At 40.8% G+C, this 13,815-nt stretch overlaps 1 protein-coding gene across 7 annotated transcripts in view; it reads right to left on the reverse strand.

The window, feature by feature from the left end:
- The window catches only part of NEK1 (NIMA related kinase 1), a 128,293-nt gene extending 117,358 nt beyond the window's left edge, over nt 1–10,935 (reverse strand). For 6 of the 7 annotated variants that reach the window (XM_040227670.1, XM_040227460.1, XM_040227679.1 and 3 more), the window contains exons 1-3: nt 5,103–5,535; nt 1,831–1,979; nt 1,286–1,382 (exon numbers count right to left, since the gene is read on the reverse strand). In XM_040227670.1, the coding sequence (XP_040083604.1) occupies nt 1,286–1,382; nt 1,831–1,947 (214 nt within the window). In that variant the 5' untranslated portion in view covers nt 1,948–1,979; nt 5,103–5,535. Of the gene's footprint in view, nt 1–1,285; nt 1,383–1,830; nt 1,980–5,102; nt 5,536–10,930 lie in introns of those variants that run through there. The other variant, XM_040227648.1, reaches the window with a different exon arrangement.
- Nucleotides 10,936–13,815: the final 2,880 nt, after the last annotated feature.

Below are 13,815 nucleotides of genomic sequence, written 5' to 3' on the forward strand. Positions count from 1 at the left end.
TCCCACCTGTTGCTTTTTTTTATTCCACCTGTTTTTAAACATCAAAAGCTACATACTTGTTTGTTCCACAAAGGCACAGAAAACACAGTAAGGAATCAACATGGGATTATTTGCAAAGCTTATCCTTAAGGAATGAGAATGAGCAGAGTGGAAGGAACAGGGAGCTTGGGGTCCATGCACGTGTGTACTCCTGAATACACTTCCCATGAGCATTTACTCCTTTAAAGCTAAATGGCAGTAGTAATATAACCTTATTTAAAGGCTGTGCCATCCCTTTTGAACCATTCAGATGTTTCTAAGTAAAACATCTGATAGAATATTTGTTGACATACACTTAAACCTTTTCCCTTGAAATACTAAGATCCTGGTGATGAAAGCAAAAAGAAACTAAAAGACAGATATTAGGGGAAAGTTAAAGGAAATTCAAGGCCCTGGGAAGGAAGAGATGGTTAACTTTGTACTCCTTACCCTGAGCTATAAAGCCTCACTTCACTGTCATCATAAAATAAACTGAGCACTTTATGACATAAGGTGTTAACTGATTCATATATTTTTTAAAGTATATTCTACTTTAGTAGGTAACTTTATTTGGGAACAAGGATACTCTAATTCAGATGCTGAAACTTGTATGTAATAAGAGCCTGAAATGGTCATTTAAACTATCTTCTACTTTCAATCTATACTATTTTTTTATTTTGCAATTGACAGAAATTTCTGACGATAATGGGAATGAATAAACCACCTTGACCTGCCTTTAGAGAAGTTTTGTCTTACCTTAGTTCTTGTACTACCAAATATAATGGTAGATATTTCCAAAATAGCAATTTTTATAATATTTTAAGAACCTGAGAACACTTTATATATAATACACATATATATTATATACAAGGTATATTTAATACAGTATCTCAATATTATAATAATGACATATACAGGACTAACAAGCAGGGTACTTTCTAAAATGACAACATTTTCTCAGTGGCAGTGGTGGCAGCACTTAAAGGGAGTTTAGTTTTAAAAGATGCAGATAACTGTTTCTGCTGTGTCTAAATTTCTGTACTTACCATACTACCTCTTTACAAGCAACCTCAGTGACAGTGACTCAGTACTAAGCTACACAGGGACAGGATGGAATTAGTACTATTGGAGAAGAAGGCTGACACTCATATGCATATGTATTCAAGCACAAAATAATATACTTTTCTTTCTGAGAATAATTCACAGAAAGATCCTTAAGAGGAAAGTATGCAGCAGTCGTCACAAGGCTTAGGAGTCTGTATCTGACCTTCAAATGATTCTCTATACTGGACAATATTTGGATGCCGCATGTTCGCTAGCACTGCAACTTCTCTCCTTGATTCTTCCCTCTCTTTATTGGACATCTGAAATAGAAGGGGAAAAAAATAGTAAATTAAGTAAATAAATGATATAAAAGTCCAAATGAAAGAGAGTGGTTAAAAATAATGTTACCATAAAGCACACCCCAAGTAATAAAATATACCAGAAGTTAAAAAGAATGAGTTGAATGCACAAAAAGATACATTTTAAGATGTTCAAATCAGATTAAGTTACAGAGCACTAGGTGATGTATCTTTTTTAAACACATAAACACCAGCACACATCACAGAAAAAAGTCTAAAAGGATTCACAGAGAAAACAAATAAACAAATAAAAGGATTCACAGACTCTTCTGAAGTGAGTGGTTTTCTCTGCAACTACAACAGTTTCTCTTATGTCATATGTTGCCATACATTTTTTTTTTGGCTCTAACAACGAATCTGTTTGTAACTAGACTTCTACTTGGATAACTAAACAAAAAAATACACTTACCCTTGAGATATTAATTTCTTTGATGACATATTGTCTGCCATCTTCTGTAGATCTGACAAGAATGGCTTTTCCGAATGAACCTTCTCCAATCTTCTGTACTCTAATGTATTTCTCCATGGTTCTTTTTCTAAGGCATTTTAACAGATATGCTAGACATACAAAATTTTAAAAGTATCAGTTAATAGAGATAAACCGTGACATCTATAACAATTATAATGTTTAATTCAAATTCTAATTCCTCAGTGACTATTTTTCTTTAAATATATATATATATATATATATATATATAATCTACTGAAAGTTAAATAAACCTTACCTCACTTCTACTCATGCAATGTAGGAATAGCTAAAAGGAGAAAACTAGTGATATTTAAATTCTATAAGAATACTTTGAAAAGTCAAATACTACATAGACTTATCATATATGGAGAAAGAAGCTAACTTTTTCCTACAGTAACTATTGTCAGGATTACTTTACTACCTGCAATAAGAATACAAGGTTAATAAGACTACTTCCTAAACTTATTTATCTAATCCCCTCTCATTAGGCATTTAAGTTGTTTCCAGTGTTTGCTATTATACAAGAACTTAGATTAAATTTCTGCAACAAAACAAAGCCTGAATATAAAACAGCAGCCTTAGGTGCTAAGGAAAAAGAGGTCAAAGTTTAGGGCTGCAAAAATCCTAAGGGGGAGGAAAAAGAACAGAACAAGTCCAGAAATGTGCATGTAAATGCCTCTCTTGTAAGACAGCCCACTCCTAAGCTATGCAACACAAGGCAAGCCCGAAACAGATTAGTTCTCACAAATGACTCAAAAATGGAGTTATCAGCAGGAGACTTCAAGTAACCTTGATTAATATGTTCAAGAAAATAAGAGGGAACAATGGATGAAAGTGATATTTTTTAAAAAGGAGGAAAATTTCAACAAAGAACTGAAATGTATCTTTACTAAATGAACTCCTAAAATATAAAATATCAGGAATTAAGAACTCATTGCATGGGTGTTACAGCCATTACAGCCAGCAGGATTAAGTAATCTGGAAAACAAACCATCAAAAAATATTCAGAACAGACAGAAAAAATAAAGAAGAAACAAAAAGACATGGAAGGAAAAGAAAATTCAATATCAGAAAGATTTTAATTCTTAATCTTTAAATTTAATGCTTCTCTAATATAAACATAAGCTCTGGTGTGAGGGTAATCAGACAAGCTGATTTTTAAAGTTAACATGAAAAAAAGCGCAAGAATAGCCATAGAAATCTTAGGGGCTCTCCTCATAGCTCAGTCAGTCAAGAATCTGACTGCAATGCAGGAGACGTGGGTTTGATTCCTGGGTCAGGAAGTTCCCCTGGAGAAGGAAATGGCTACAGACTCCAGTATTCTTGCCTGGAGAATCCCATGGACAGAGGAGCCTGGCAGGCTATAGTCCATGGGATTGAAAAAGTTGGACATGACTTAGCTACTAAACTACCACCACCACAGCCATAGAAATACCAAAAAAAAAAGAACAATGAAGGAAGATTTGTTTACTTGATATCAAGAGACATTAGAAAGCTAATTATGAAAGAGGCAAATCACAGGGAGTCTAGAAATACATTAAATAAAATTTTTTTTTAATTTGGTGGATGACCATGGTGACATTTAAAATCTGAAAGCAAAAGATGGATTTTGAAACAAACAGTATTTTAAAAACTAGGGAACCATGTGGCAAAAAACAAACAAACAAACATTTTCTTCACTTTATACCAACACAAACTTCAGATGATAAAAGTTAAATGTCCCTCAAATTTTTTTATATGACATCACTCTTTTTAAGTATGTCAACTATGTTCCAGGAAAAGCAGTCTGTTAGTCAAGTTAGACATCTTTCCTCACATGTTACAAGAACATCTTTAAGTCATGAATGCTTGATATTATAAAATGTTGTGCACTAAATGTGAAAAATGTTAAAAGTATATGATGAAAAACTGTATCCTCAATAATATGGAACTTGAATCAAGCCTTTTCAGCTGCTTCAGCTATTTGACAGACAAGCAAGTTGTCCTAAAGGGAAACACTGGTGAAGAAATGTTAACAGCTTTCAAGAATTTACGGTATTAAGTGCAACTATGATCCACACATATAGGTCTCCCAAAATAATAAATCCCATTTTAGGCTGAAGGAGAAGGTCAATATAACTCCTCAATGAGGAAAGGCCCTGTCTCATTTTTCATAATTCATAAAAGCAGAAGACAAAAAATGGGATTCCTACTAGAGTTTGTTCAAAATAATCTCCTTCTCTGAAGTCTAGTCCTCTCTGTTAAGACTATTCAGACAATAAACAGTTTCCCTAGTGGAAAGTATGAACATGTAAATGGTTTATATTCATGAGATGATGCTATGTCCACGGGATTACAGTTAAGATTTACTTGGAACACAGTATCAATGCATTATGAAAATGACTTCAAAAGAACTCCCCTGGCCAACTTCCATAACCTTTACGAAACTCCCAATTGGTTACTCTTATTGTACAAAAACCTATTTTTCCACAAATTAGGCTCCTTATTTCTCACCAAAGGAAAAAAAAGAAGTGAGCAATCTTGAAACAGATCTGTGGATCCTCTAATTTCAGACAAATCTAAAACAGAAACAATTACTCTCTCCACATATGGCTTCCCTCCATGGTCTCTACAATACTGCTGCATCATAAGAAAAGGCCATCGCTAGCAGAGATTGCTTATTATTTTTAATCCTTCAAGTTATCTCCGATGTAATTTACCATGGCAACAGCAAAAAAACTCTACGTTTTGGGGAGGATCTTACAATAAAGAATAAAAATTAGGCCTATATGTTTTTTTTTTAAAAAGCCTTATGAACTTAAAAAGTGTTAGAACTTTCAATGCCGTACATGTAGACTGTTTGAAATTACGGGAAGTGGAATCTAAGATTATGAGCTAACCAGCTAACTGCTACTCATTTTCTAATTAAACCGTGTATGCAATTTAAGACTGGAGATAAGCAACGTAAATGACTTGCTATCGATAACAACACTTCTAATATTACTTTAATTCCATGCTCACTATCGCTTTTCTTTTTTATATCGCCTATTAATAATGTCCAAGGACTGCTCAGGAACGCTGTTCCTTAGAGAATTATGTCAGTGAGATGCGGCTATTTCCGTGCACCTCAGGGCAGGAGTCCGCAGCCTCTCCAGAAGGAAGTCAGGGCGAGGTCTCCCGCAACGGAACGACCTCTCAGCTCGGCACGTCACGCCTCCCCGAGCGCCGCTCACCTCAGGACTCAGGCCGTGGGCACCTTCCGGGCCGCCGCCTCCCCCCGGGGCTCAGCGAGGCAGAGAAGACCTTCCGCGGTCCGGGAAGCGCATCGGGGCGCAGCCTGCGCCGCCCCGGCCAACGCCCCGGGACACGACTCCGCGTCTCCGGACCGAACCAACCGGTTTCCGAGCCCCTGGCAACGGCGGCAGGGGGAGTGCCCCGGGAGCCGCCCCTAACTTCTCAGCGGCGGCTGCCGGCAGCCTTGCGGCGCTGGCGCATTGGGTCTGGGGGCTCCTAGACGTTTCGTCCCCCGCCTCGCCACGCGGACAGCTGATACCGGGCGACGCCGAGAAGCGCTTAGAGGTCCCGCCTCAGGACTCCTCACAGCACGCCCCAATACCTCACAGGAGGCAGAGAAGCGGGCGGGGCGCCCCGGCGCGGGCATGTGACGTCAGCGCGCGGACGCGGGCGCTGAGCGGGGGCGACCGGGAAGGACCTCGGGGGCGGGGCCAAGGCGGGGCGGGCTCCGGAGATTTGGGCGCTGCAGGTGCCGCAGGCTGCGGGAGGAGGGGAGGGAGGCGCAGGGGGACAGGAGCGTCCTCACTCATAGGAGTGAGGCCAGGCGGCAACGGGACCACTACGCAAGGTGATGTGGAGTAAAGCCTGTTATCGTCCCACACATACAAGAGAAAAGGGACTTATGTAGCTTTGTTAGAGATGTCACAGTTTTAATAATTATTTGGCTGTTTTGAGTATTTCTTGCTGCATGGGCTTTTCTCGAGTTGGAGAGAGCTGGGGCAACTCTCCAGGTGCAGTGTGCAGCCTTCTCATTGTGGCGGTTTCTGGACGAGCTTTAGTAGTTGTGACACACGGCCCAATTACTCCGTGGCTTGTTGGATCCGTTCCAGACCAAGGATCAAACCCCCGTCTCCTGCACTGGTAGGCGGATTCTTTACCATTGAACCACCAAGGAAGCCCAGGGATGCTACATTTTGAAAACTGATTTTGCTTTAAAAACCAAAACAAGTGAAATAAATCAAAGACATATACTGTAATGATGTCACATGTGGAATCACATGTGGAATCTAGAAAATAATTTAAACTAGAGAATATATATTCTTGCCTGGAGAATCCCAGGGACGGGTGGGCTGCCATCTATGGGGTCGCACAGAGTCGGACACGGCTGAAGTGACTTAGCAGCAGCAGCAGAAGAGAATATAAAAAAAGGAAACTGATGAAAACAAATTATTCATGCTAGTTATCAGTGGGGAGAGAGGTGGGGCACGATAGGGATAAGGGATTAAGATGTACAACTACTATGTATACAATAAATAGTAAAAGATACATATTATACCGCACAGAGAAACGTAGATATTGTTGGATAATAACTATAACTGAAATGTAACCTGTAAAAAATTTTAATGTTGAGCACCTGAAACATGTAATATTGTACACTGACTGTACCCCAATAAACAAATAGAATGTTTTTAAAAAGCAAGACTAGTCCTACTATATTTTGAATGATTAAAGCAAAAGAGTATTTTTAAGTCTTGAATTTTTAATATAACATGGTTTAAAGAGAAAAAAGAAAGAAAGAAAAAACAAATAAGTATAATGTGGTTTTCCACACCTTTACATCTGTTGAGTGTATGTGGTTCTTACTGGTACACTGAAAGGTTCGGTGGTCTAAGTACCTTTCTCCATTGCAGGAGATTGAGACAGATTTTTCTGTAATAAGAGATCAGGTTCGGCGTAGTCCTGAGTAGCCCTTTGGCTAACTTGCCTTTCTGAGAGTAACCCAGGATACTGGAGAATCCAAACTTGAAGCTGAAGGAGGATGGTGGTGTGGCCGTCTTAATTCCTCTCCAGGTTGTACCTTTCATACATGCTGTGTGTAGCTGGCAGAGACACCACAGATTTTGCCAGAGACCGCACATGTAAATGATTCATATATTTGCTTCCAAGAAATCAGTTTCATTCCCCTCATGTCCTCCCCAACACACCAAAGTCTAAGCCTCTCTGGGTTCTCCTTCAGTGTAATTGAGTCCTGCTTGTATTAAAGAAGCACCTTATTGCTAGCATGGAAATTGAACGTTTTTTGGCTTCTTTGCCAGAAGATGGCACTGCAAGTCATCCAACCTGGCAAGCTAGGGAGGTCACCATTGGTCCAGCTCCTCTCTTCCATCTCCATGAGAAACACGAGTTTTCCTCATTTCTGAACTTAGCTAACCTCCTGTGACCCTTCCACCCCCAGTCAGTAGGAATTTTGGTGTCTGAATGCACAATGACTCTGGCTCTACCCACATCCCTTTGTTCAGCAAACAATATGAAAACATTGTCAATTACTAATATAAGTAAATTCATTTTGTCGTTTTCATAAAGAATGCTTAGTCAGCTCCTTCTTTAGACTTCTGTCATAAATTATTGGTGGGAACATAAACTGCTAGAGTCTTTGCAGAAGGCATGCTAGCTATAGGCATCCCCTAGACAGCAAGTTCACTTCTAAGAAAAGTGGGCAAAAATGTATACATAAAGCAACCATTGTTTATAACCAGAAAAACTAAGAGGACCGTAGATGTCTGCTGCTGCTGCAGCAAGTTCACTTCTAAGACAAGTGGGCAAAAATGTATACATAAAGCAATCATTGTGTATAACCAGAAAAACTAACAGGATCGTAGATGTCTAACAATATGGAATTGACTGAATATGTTACAATGAAGTCAAACAAAGGAGTATTCTGAAAATATTAAAAGAGTGACTGAGAATTTTTCATTGACACAGAAAGTTGCCCTTGATGTTGTTGTGATTCAGTCACTAAGTCCAACTCTACAACCCCATGGACTGTGGTATGCCATACTCATCTGTCCTCCACTATCTCCTGGAGTTTGCTCAAATTCGTGTGCACTGAGTCGGTGATGCCATCCAACCATCTCATCCTCTGCTGCCCGCTTCTCCTTTTGTTGTCAATCTTTCCCAGCATCAGGGTCTTTTCCAATAAATTGGCTCTTCATAGGGGCTTCCCAGGTGGTACTAGTGGTAAAGGACCTGCCTGCCAATGCAGGAGGCATAAGAGACATGGGTTCAATCCCTGGGTGGGGAAGATCCGCTGGAAGAGGGCAACCCACTCCAGTATTCTTGCCTGGAGAATCCCATGGACAGAGGGTCCTGGCAGAATATAGTCCATGGGGTCACAAAGAGTCAGACACGACTGAGGCAACTTAGCACACACTCAGGCACAGCTCTTCATATCAGGTGGCCAAAGTATTGGAGCTTCAGCTTCAACATCAGTCCTTCTAACGAATATTCAAGATTGATTTCCTTTAGGGTTGACTGGTTTGATCTCCTTGCAGTCCAAGGGACTCTCAAGAGTCTTCCCCAGCACTACAATTTGAAAGCATCAATTCTTTGTGCTCAGCCTTCTTTGTGGTCCAGCTATCACATCCGTATATGACTACTGGAAAAACCACAGCTTTGACTGCATGGACCTTTGTCAGCAAAGTGATGTCTCTGCTTTTTAATACGCTGTCTAGGAGCCAGCATTTTTTAATCTCATTGCTGTCGTCACCGTCCACAGTGATTTTAGAGACCAGTCGCTGTTTCCACTTCTTCCCCTGCTATTTGCCCTTGATGTATTGTTGAGTAAATAAAACAGTTTAGTCTTTACAGTGATGGGGCGAAGATCAGGCTCTCGAGGCACAGAAAGCTGAACTCGAACTCCGGAGGCACAGAAAGGCGGAGTTTGTAGCAAAGTGAGGCTTTATTGCAGGACTGACTCCAAGCAAGGGCATAGAGACCAGCCTTATAGCCACTCCCCCTTGCTCTCTAAGTTGGGTTTTTTAAACCGGAAGGACAAAGAGGCTGGGGTCAACCACTGTCTTGTGACATTTCTTAATCATGGTTTTAGGAGTCAAGACGTCTCTGGTTTATGATTTTCTGGCCAAGTGGTCCATGGCTAGGGGGTCTGTGAGCTCATCTTTCCCTGGAGCAACCACCTGAGTTGTAGTTAATGATGGTGTTTATAATAGCAGTGTTAGTACCTGAACTTCCCGTGTGGCTCAGCTGGTAAAGAATCCGCCTGCAATGCGGGAGACCTGAATTTGATCCCCGGTTTGGGAAGATCCCTTGGAAAAAGGAAAGGCCACCTTCTGGCCTGGAGAATTCCTTGGACTGTATAGTCCATGGGGGTGGCAAAGAGTCAGACACGACTGAGTGACTTTCACTAGTACTTGAACGATGTTCTCAACAGCAGTTTGAAAAAGAAAAAAAAAAACAGCAGTTTGAGTCATCTAGCTGATGAGTGTTTGGTGGGCACAGAATTGAGGTCAGAGGAGACAAGAAGGGGGATAAAATTTGGGGCAGAGAGATAAATCATAAAGTTGGTAAGGAAACTCAGTTTTAGGGGGACTTGTTTTCATAATCTGAGTTAGAAGGATTACCTGATTATTTTCCTTTCTGATTTACATACCTCTGTAATTTTTTTTTCTTTGACAACGAGAACGTGTCTGGGTTTCTTTGATTCTTTTTATTTAAAATTTTTATTGGGTTTTTTTCTTTCAAACAACAAAAAAGTCTTTGTTCTCTGCAACAACGTCCAAACACAAACATGCAAGGTAAGGTCCACATGCAGTCTGTTTCGAGAACTCCCCAGAACAATGAGAATTGTTAATTTTCATGCATATAGTCTACATTTTTCTCTAAATTCATAAAACATAAATGAACTCGTGCATATATATTAGTTTTAATCTTTTAAAACGAGATTATAGTATAAACATTATTTTGCAACCTGAATTTTTTTTTTTTTTGGTAACCTGAACTTTTTAACAGTACATCATGAACATTTCTGCAGAGATCAACTAATTCTTGTTTATCAAGAATTAGTATACTAATTAGTACACTATCAAGAATTTGATACTTTTTATGGTATCAATACTTTTTATTAGTATCAACACTCCATGAGATGGATGTACTGAAATCTATTTGATTAGAACCCACTCGACAGACATAGAGATGGTTTCCAATGGCACTGTTATTTATCTTCATAGATTCTGAAAAGTGGGCTTGCTGGGTCAAAGAGTATGCTTTTTAAAAAAAATTTTTTCACTTTAATAGGTACTCCTGCACTTTGGTCATATTTCTCTGTGTGCAACAAGCCACCTTAAAGCTTAGTGGCCAAAAGCTCAACAGTGATTTCTTTTTTCTCACAATTCTGAGGCCAGGAAGTCAAACAGGGTTCTTCTGGGCGGTGCTTCTGCTTTGTGGATCCAGCTAGAACCACTCACTCAGTCTCCTTCAACTGCAGACCGTGCTGCCTGGCAGCTCTGCTGCTCCCGTGTGGGGCACAGGGCACATACAGCACTGTAGTCTCAGGAGCGTCACACCCCTTTCAGAACAGCTGCCCTCACAGTAAGGGAAAAGCAAACCGTGTGCTCAGCCGTGTCCCACTCTACGCGATCCCATGGACTGTAGCCCGTCAGGCTCCTCTGTCCATGGAATTCTCCAGGCAAGAGTACTGGAGTGGGTTGCCATGTCCTCCTCCAGGGGATTTCCCAACCAGAGATTGAACCCATGTCTCTTGCTTTGACAGGCAGATTCTTTACCACTGAACCACCAGAGAAACCCATAAGTTAGAAATAGACTCTGCCAGTCCTTTTAAAGGTGAGGCCAGGAATGGGCAAGGTGTCACTTCTGCACATTCCTAGTGAAAAGGAGGTTCAAGGCCAGTCAGGATTTATAAGGAGGCAGGGAGTCAAAAGTGACCATGTGTGCAGACCATCTACCACTTCCTCTGGATGTGTCTTAATTTTGCAAATTTTTAAAATTTCCTCCATGTGTCTGCCTTTTATACCATGTGCCCCTTTTTCTATTTGATTATCTTTTCATCAATTTATAGGTGATATTTGTAAAATGTGGAAATTAACCATTTATTATGGTCTGAAACAAATATTTCTGGCAGTTTCTCACTGGTGTTTTGGTACTTTTTATGGTATCTTTGACCATACAGAAATTTGTCAATTTGTAGTCAAACTGGGGGGTCCCATGCCCCAAGATCTATCAGTCTTTTTATTTGTCATTCACGTTTTTCATCTTGCCAAGCCAGTATTCCTTCACTCCAAAGTTAGCTGAATAATACCAGCGTTCTTATATTTCAATTGTCTAATAGATTTAACGCATTTGAAATTTATTTTTATATATGAGTAACATAGGGAGAATGACTTTGTGTTCTTTTGCAGGAAATCTAATAATGCCAGAATTATTCATTAAATGTGATTTCCTTTTCCACTGATTTCAAATGTCAACTTTATCATATATTACATTTACTATCTGTATCTGTATCCATTTGTGGATTTCTTTTCCATTTAACTATTGATTTCTCATTCAATGTGTCAGTTTCAGAAAGAATCAGTTGTTTTAGTAATCAAAAAATTCTATAACAACATTACCAAACCAAACTAGGGTCTGGTCACCCTTGCTCTGTGAAGCCAGGGTGCGAGGAGGGAGAGTGCAGAGTTCATCCCAGGGCATGGAGCCAGGGGGAAGGGTAGCTAGTGATTCAAAGACCTGATCTCCCTGCCGGCCTGGCCTTGGGAGGGTTTTGAAAGGCCTGGGGAAAGAGTGGGTTGAAGACAGTGTGATCAGCTTGTGTACAGACTGGTTGATGCTGAGCTGACATGGTAGTATTCCAGGAAACTCAATTATCAGTTTTCTGGCTCCGGCCAGTCTGGGGTCTGATGCTCGTGATCAGCACACAGTTAACTTCTGCCAGGAGGGGGTTTTAATACTGCAAACTGTTCAAGGATGTGGCTTAGGAAAGCATCTTCAGCCATTGTTGTTCGGTCGCTAAACTGACTCTTTGTGACCCCATGGACTGCAGCACACCAGGCCTCTCTGCCCTTCACTATTTTCTGGAGTTTGCTGAAACCCATGTCCATTGAGTCGGTGATGCTATCTAACCATCTCATCCTCTGCTGCTCCCTTCTTCTCCTGCCCTGAATCATTCCCAGCATCAGGGTCTTTTCCAATGAGTCGGCTCTTCACACCAGGTGGCACAGTGTTGGAGCTTCAGCATCAGTCCTTCCCATGAGTATTCAGGGTTGATTTCCTTTAGGATGGGCTGATTTGATCTCCCTGCTAGAGATTATCTCTAGGAAATTACCTCTAGCCACTGAGGAGGACTTTATTTTGGGTATTATGTATTAATAATTGACTTTATTTTATGGGTAAACTTGACTTTATTTTATGGGTAAGCTCTTATTTTTCCATCTTGTTTGAGTATTTTCCTTTGTGTATTTTCTCACTTCTCTGATTAAATTGGCTCTTTGGAACTTGGGGAAGGCCTAGGAGGCTGAAGTTTTTCTACAAACAAGAGGCAGGGGACGTGGTTTGGGGAAGCAGGGGGTCTGTCCCCAGGAAGACCCCACAGGATCCTGCTTGGTTTCAACAATATTTCCATTTGAAGAAAAAAAGAAAAAGAAATGCCAACACTAAATTCATTTTTTTTAACCCTGCCATACAGCTTGTGGGATCTTAGTTTCCTAACTGTGGAGACTGAACTTGGGCCCATGGCAATGAAAGCGCCAAGTCCTAACCACTGGCTGCTGCTGCTGCTGCTGCTAAGTCACTTCAGTCGTGTCCGACTCTGTGCGACCCCATAGACGGCAGCCCACTGGGCTCCCCCATCCCTGGGATTCTCTAGGCAAGAATACTGGAGTGGGTTGCCATTTCCTAACTACTGGACTACGAGGGAATTCCTAAATTAATTTTTTAAATTATGATAATAAACAGAACTTCTACCCTAAATATAGTTATAAAGTTATACTTGTAGACCTCTTTCTGGTAGGAAAAAAAATGAAAATTCTTTCAACCTTTATTAATAGTGGTATATACCTGGCAGCTACAGTCCATGGGGTTGCAAGAGCATCAGACATGACTGAGTGACTCAATAACGTCTAACAAGGCAAGGGGAAAGGGGGCGATTTCCAAAGTTCTCTTCTATTGAGGTTTTTCAGAAATACACCCAGTCATTCATACACAGTTATTTAAGTGCCGTGCCAGATGATGGGGTATTGTGGTTCATTCTTTCTAGAAAGCAGGCAGCAATGAAACAATCAAGACAACAAATCAGAGCAGGTGGCTGGCGGTCCACTTACACTGAGTACCTTCCCTTTGGGAGATTATTAAAAGGCCATGTGTTTATGTAGGTGTATGTACTGGATCAAACTATCCTGACACACCAGCCATCTTTTGTTGGGGAAGAGAGACCTAAAGCCTTAAATAGGAGCAAACACAGTCTCTAAAATTGAGATCCCTTGAAAACATGTGACGCTCAAATCTGAGAGGGAAAAAAGGTCAGTGTCTGCACACTCCATTTTTCTGTATCCTAAGATGGGGGCTCTCAGTTCTGAGCCGCACTCCTAAAGGCCTACTCTGGCCTTGTGCTGGGTGTGCAGCATGAACTAAGCATTAGCTGGAGGGCGCTCGGAGTGAAATGGCAGCAGCCTGCTGCACTTGCGGGTCTTAGTCTAGAAGGCCTAGCTTGATATGCAAAGAGAAAACATCCAGTCAGGTCCTGGGTTTCTTGCTTTCTAGGTTGGAAAAGGGGGAGCTCTGAGAAGGGAGATCACAGTCATTTCTAGGAACAGTAAAATAAAACACTGAGCCCTGAGCCATGTAGCTCCTGATAGAGGAGTCTCACCATGAGACTGAACTGGGTATGGGCTTGGTTGAATAGCT

This window comes from Oryx dammah, unplaced genomic scaffold (assembly GCF_014754425.2).
Source record: "Oryx dammah isolate SB20612 unplaced genomic scaffold, SCBI_Odam_1.1 HiC_scaffold_1, whole genome shotgun sequence".
Classification (NCBI taxonomy): Eukaryota; Metazoa; Chordata; class Mammalia; order Artiodactyla; family Bovidae; genus Oryx; species Oryx dammah.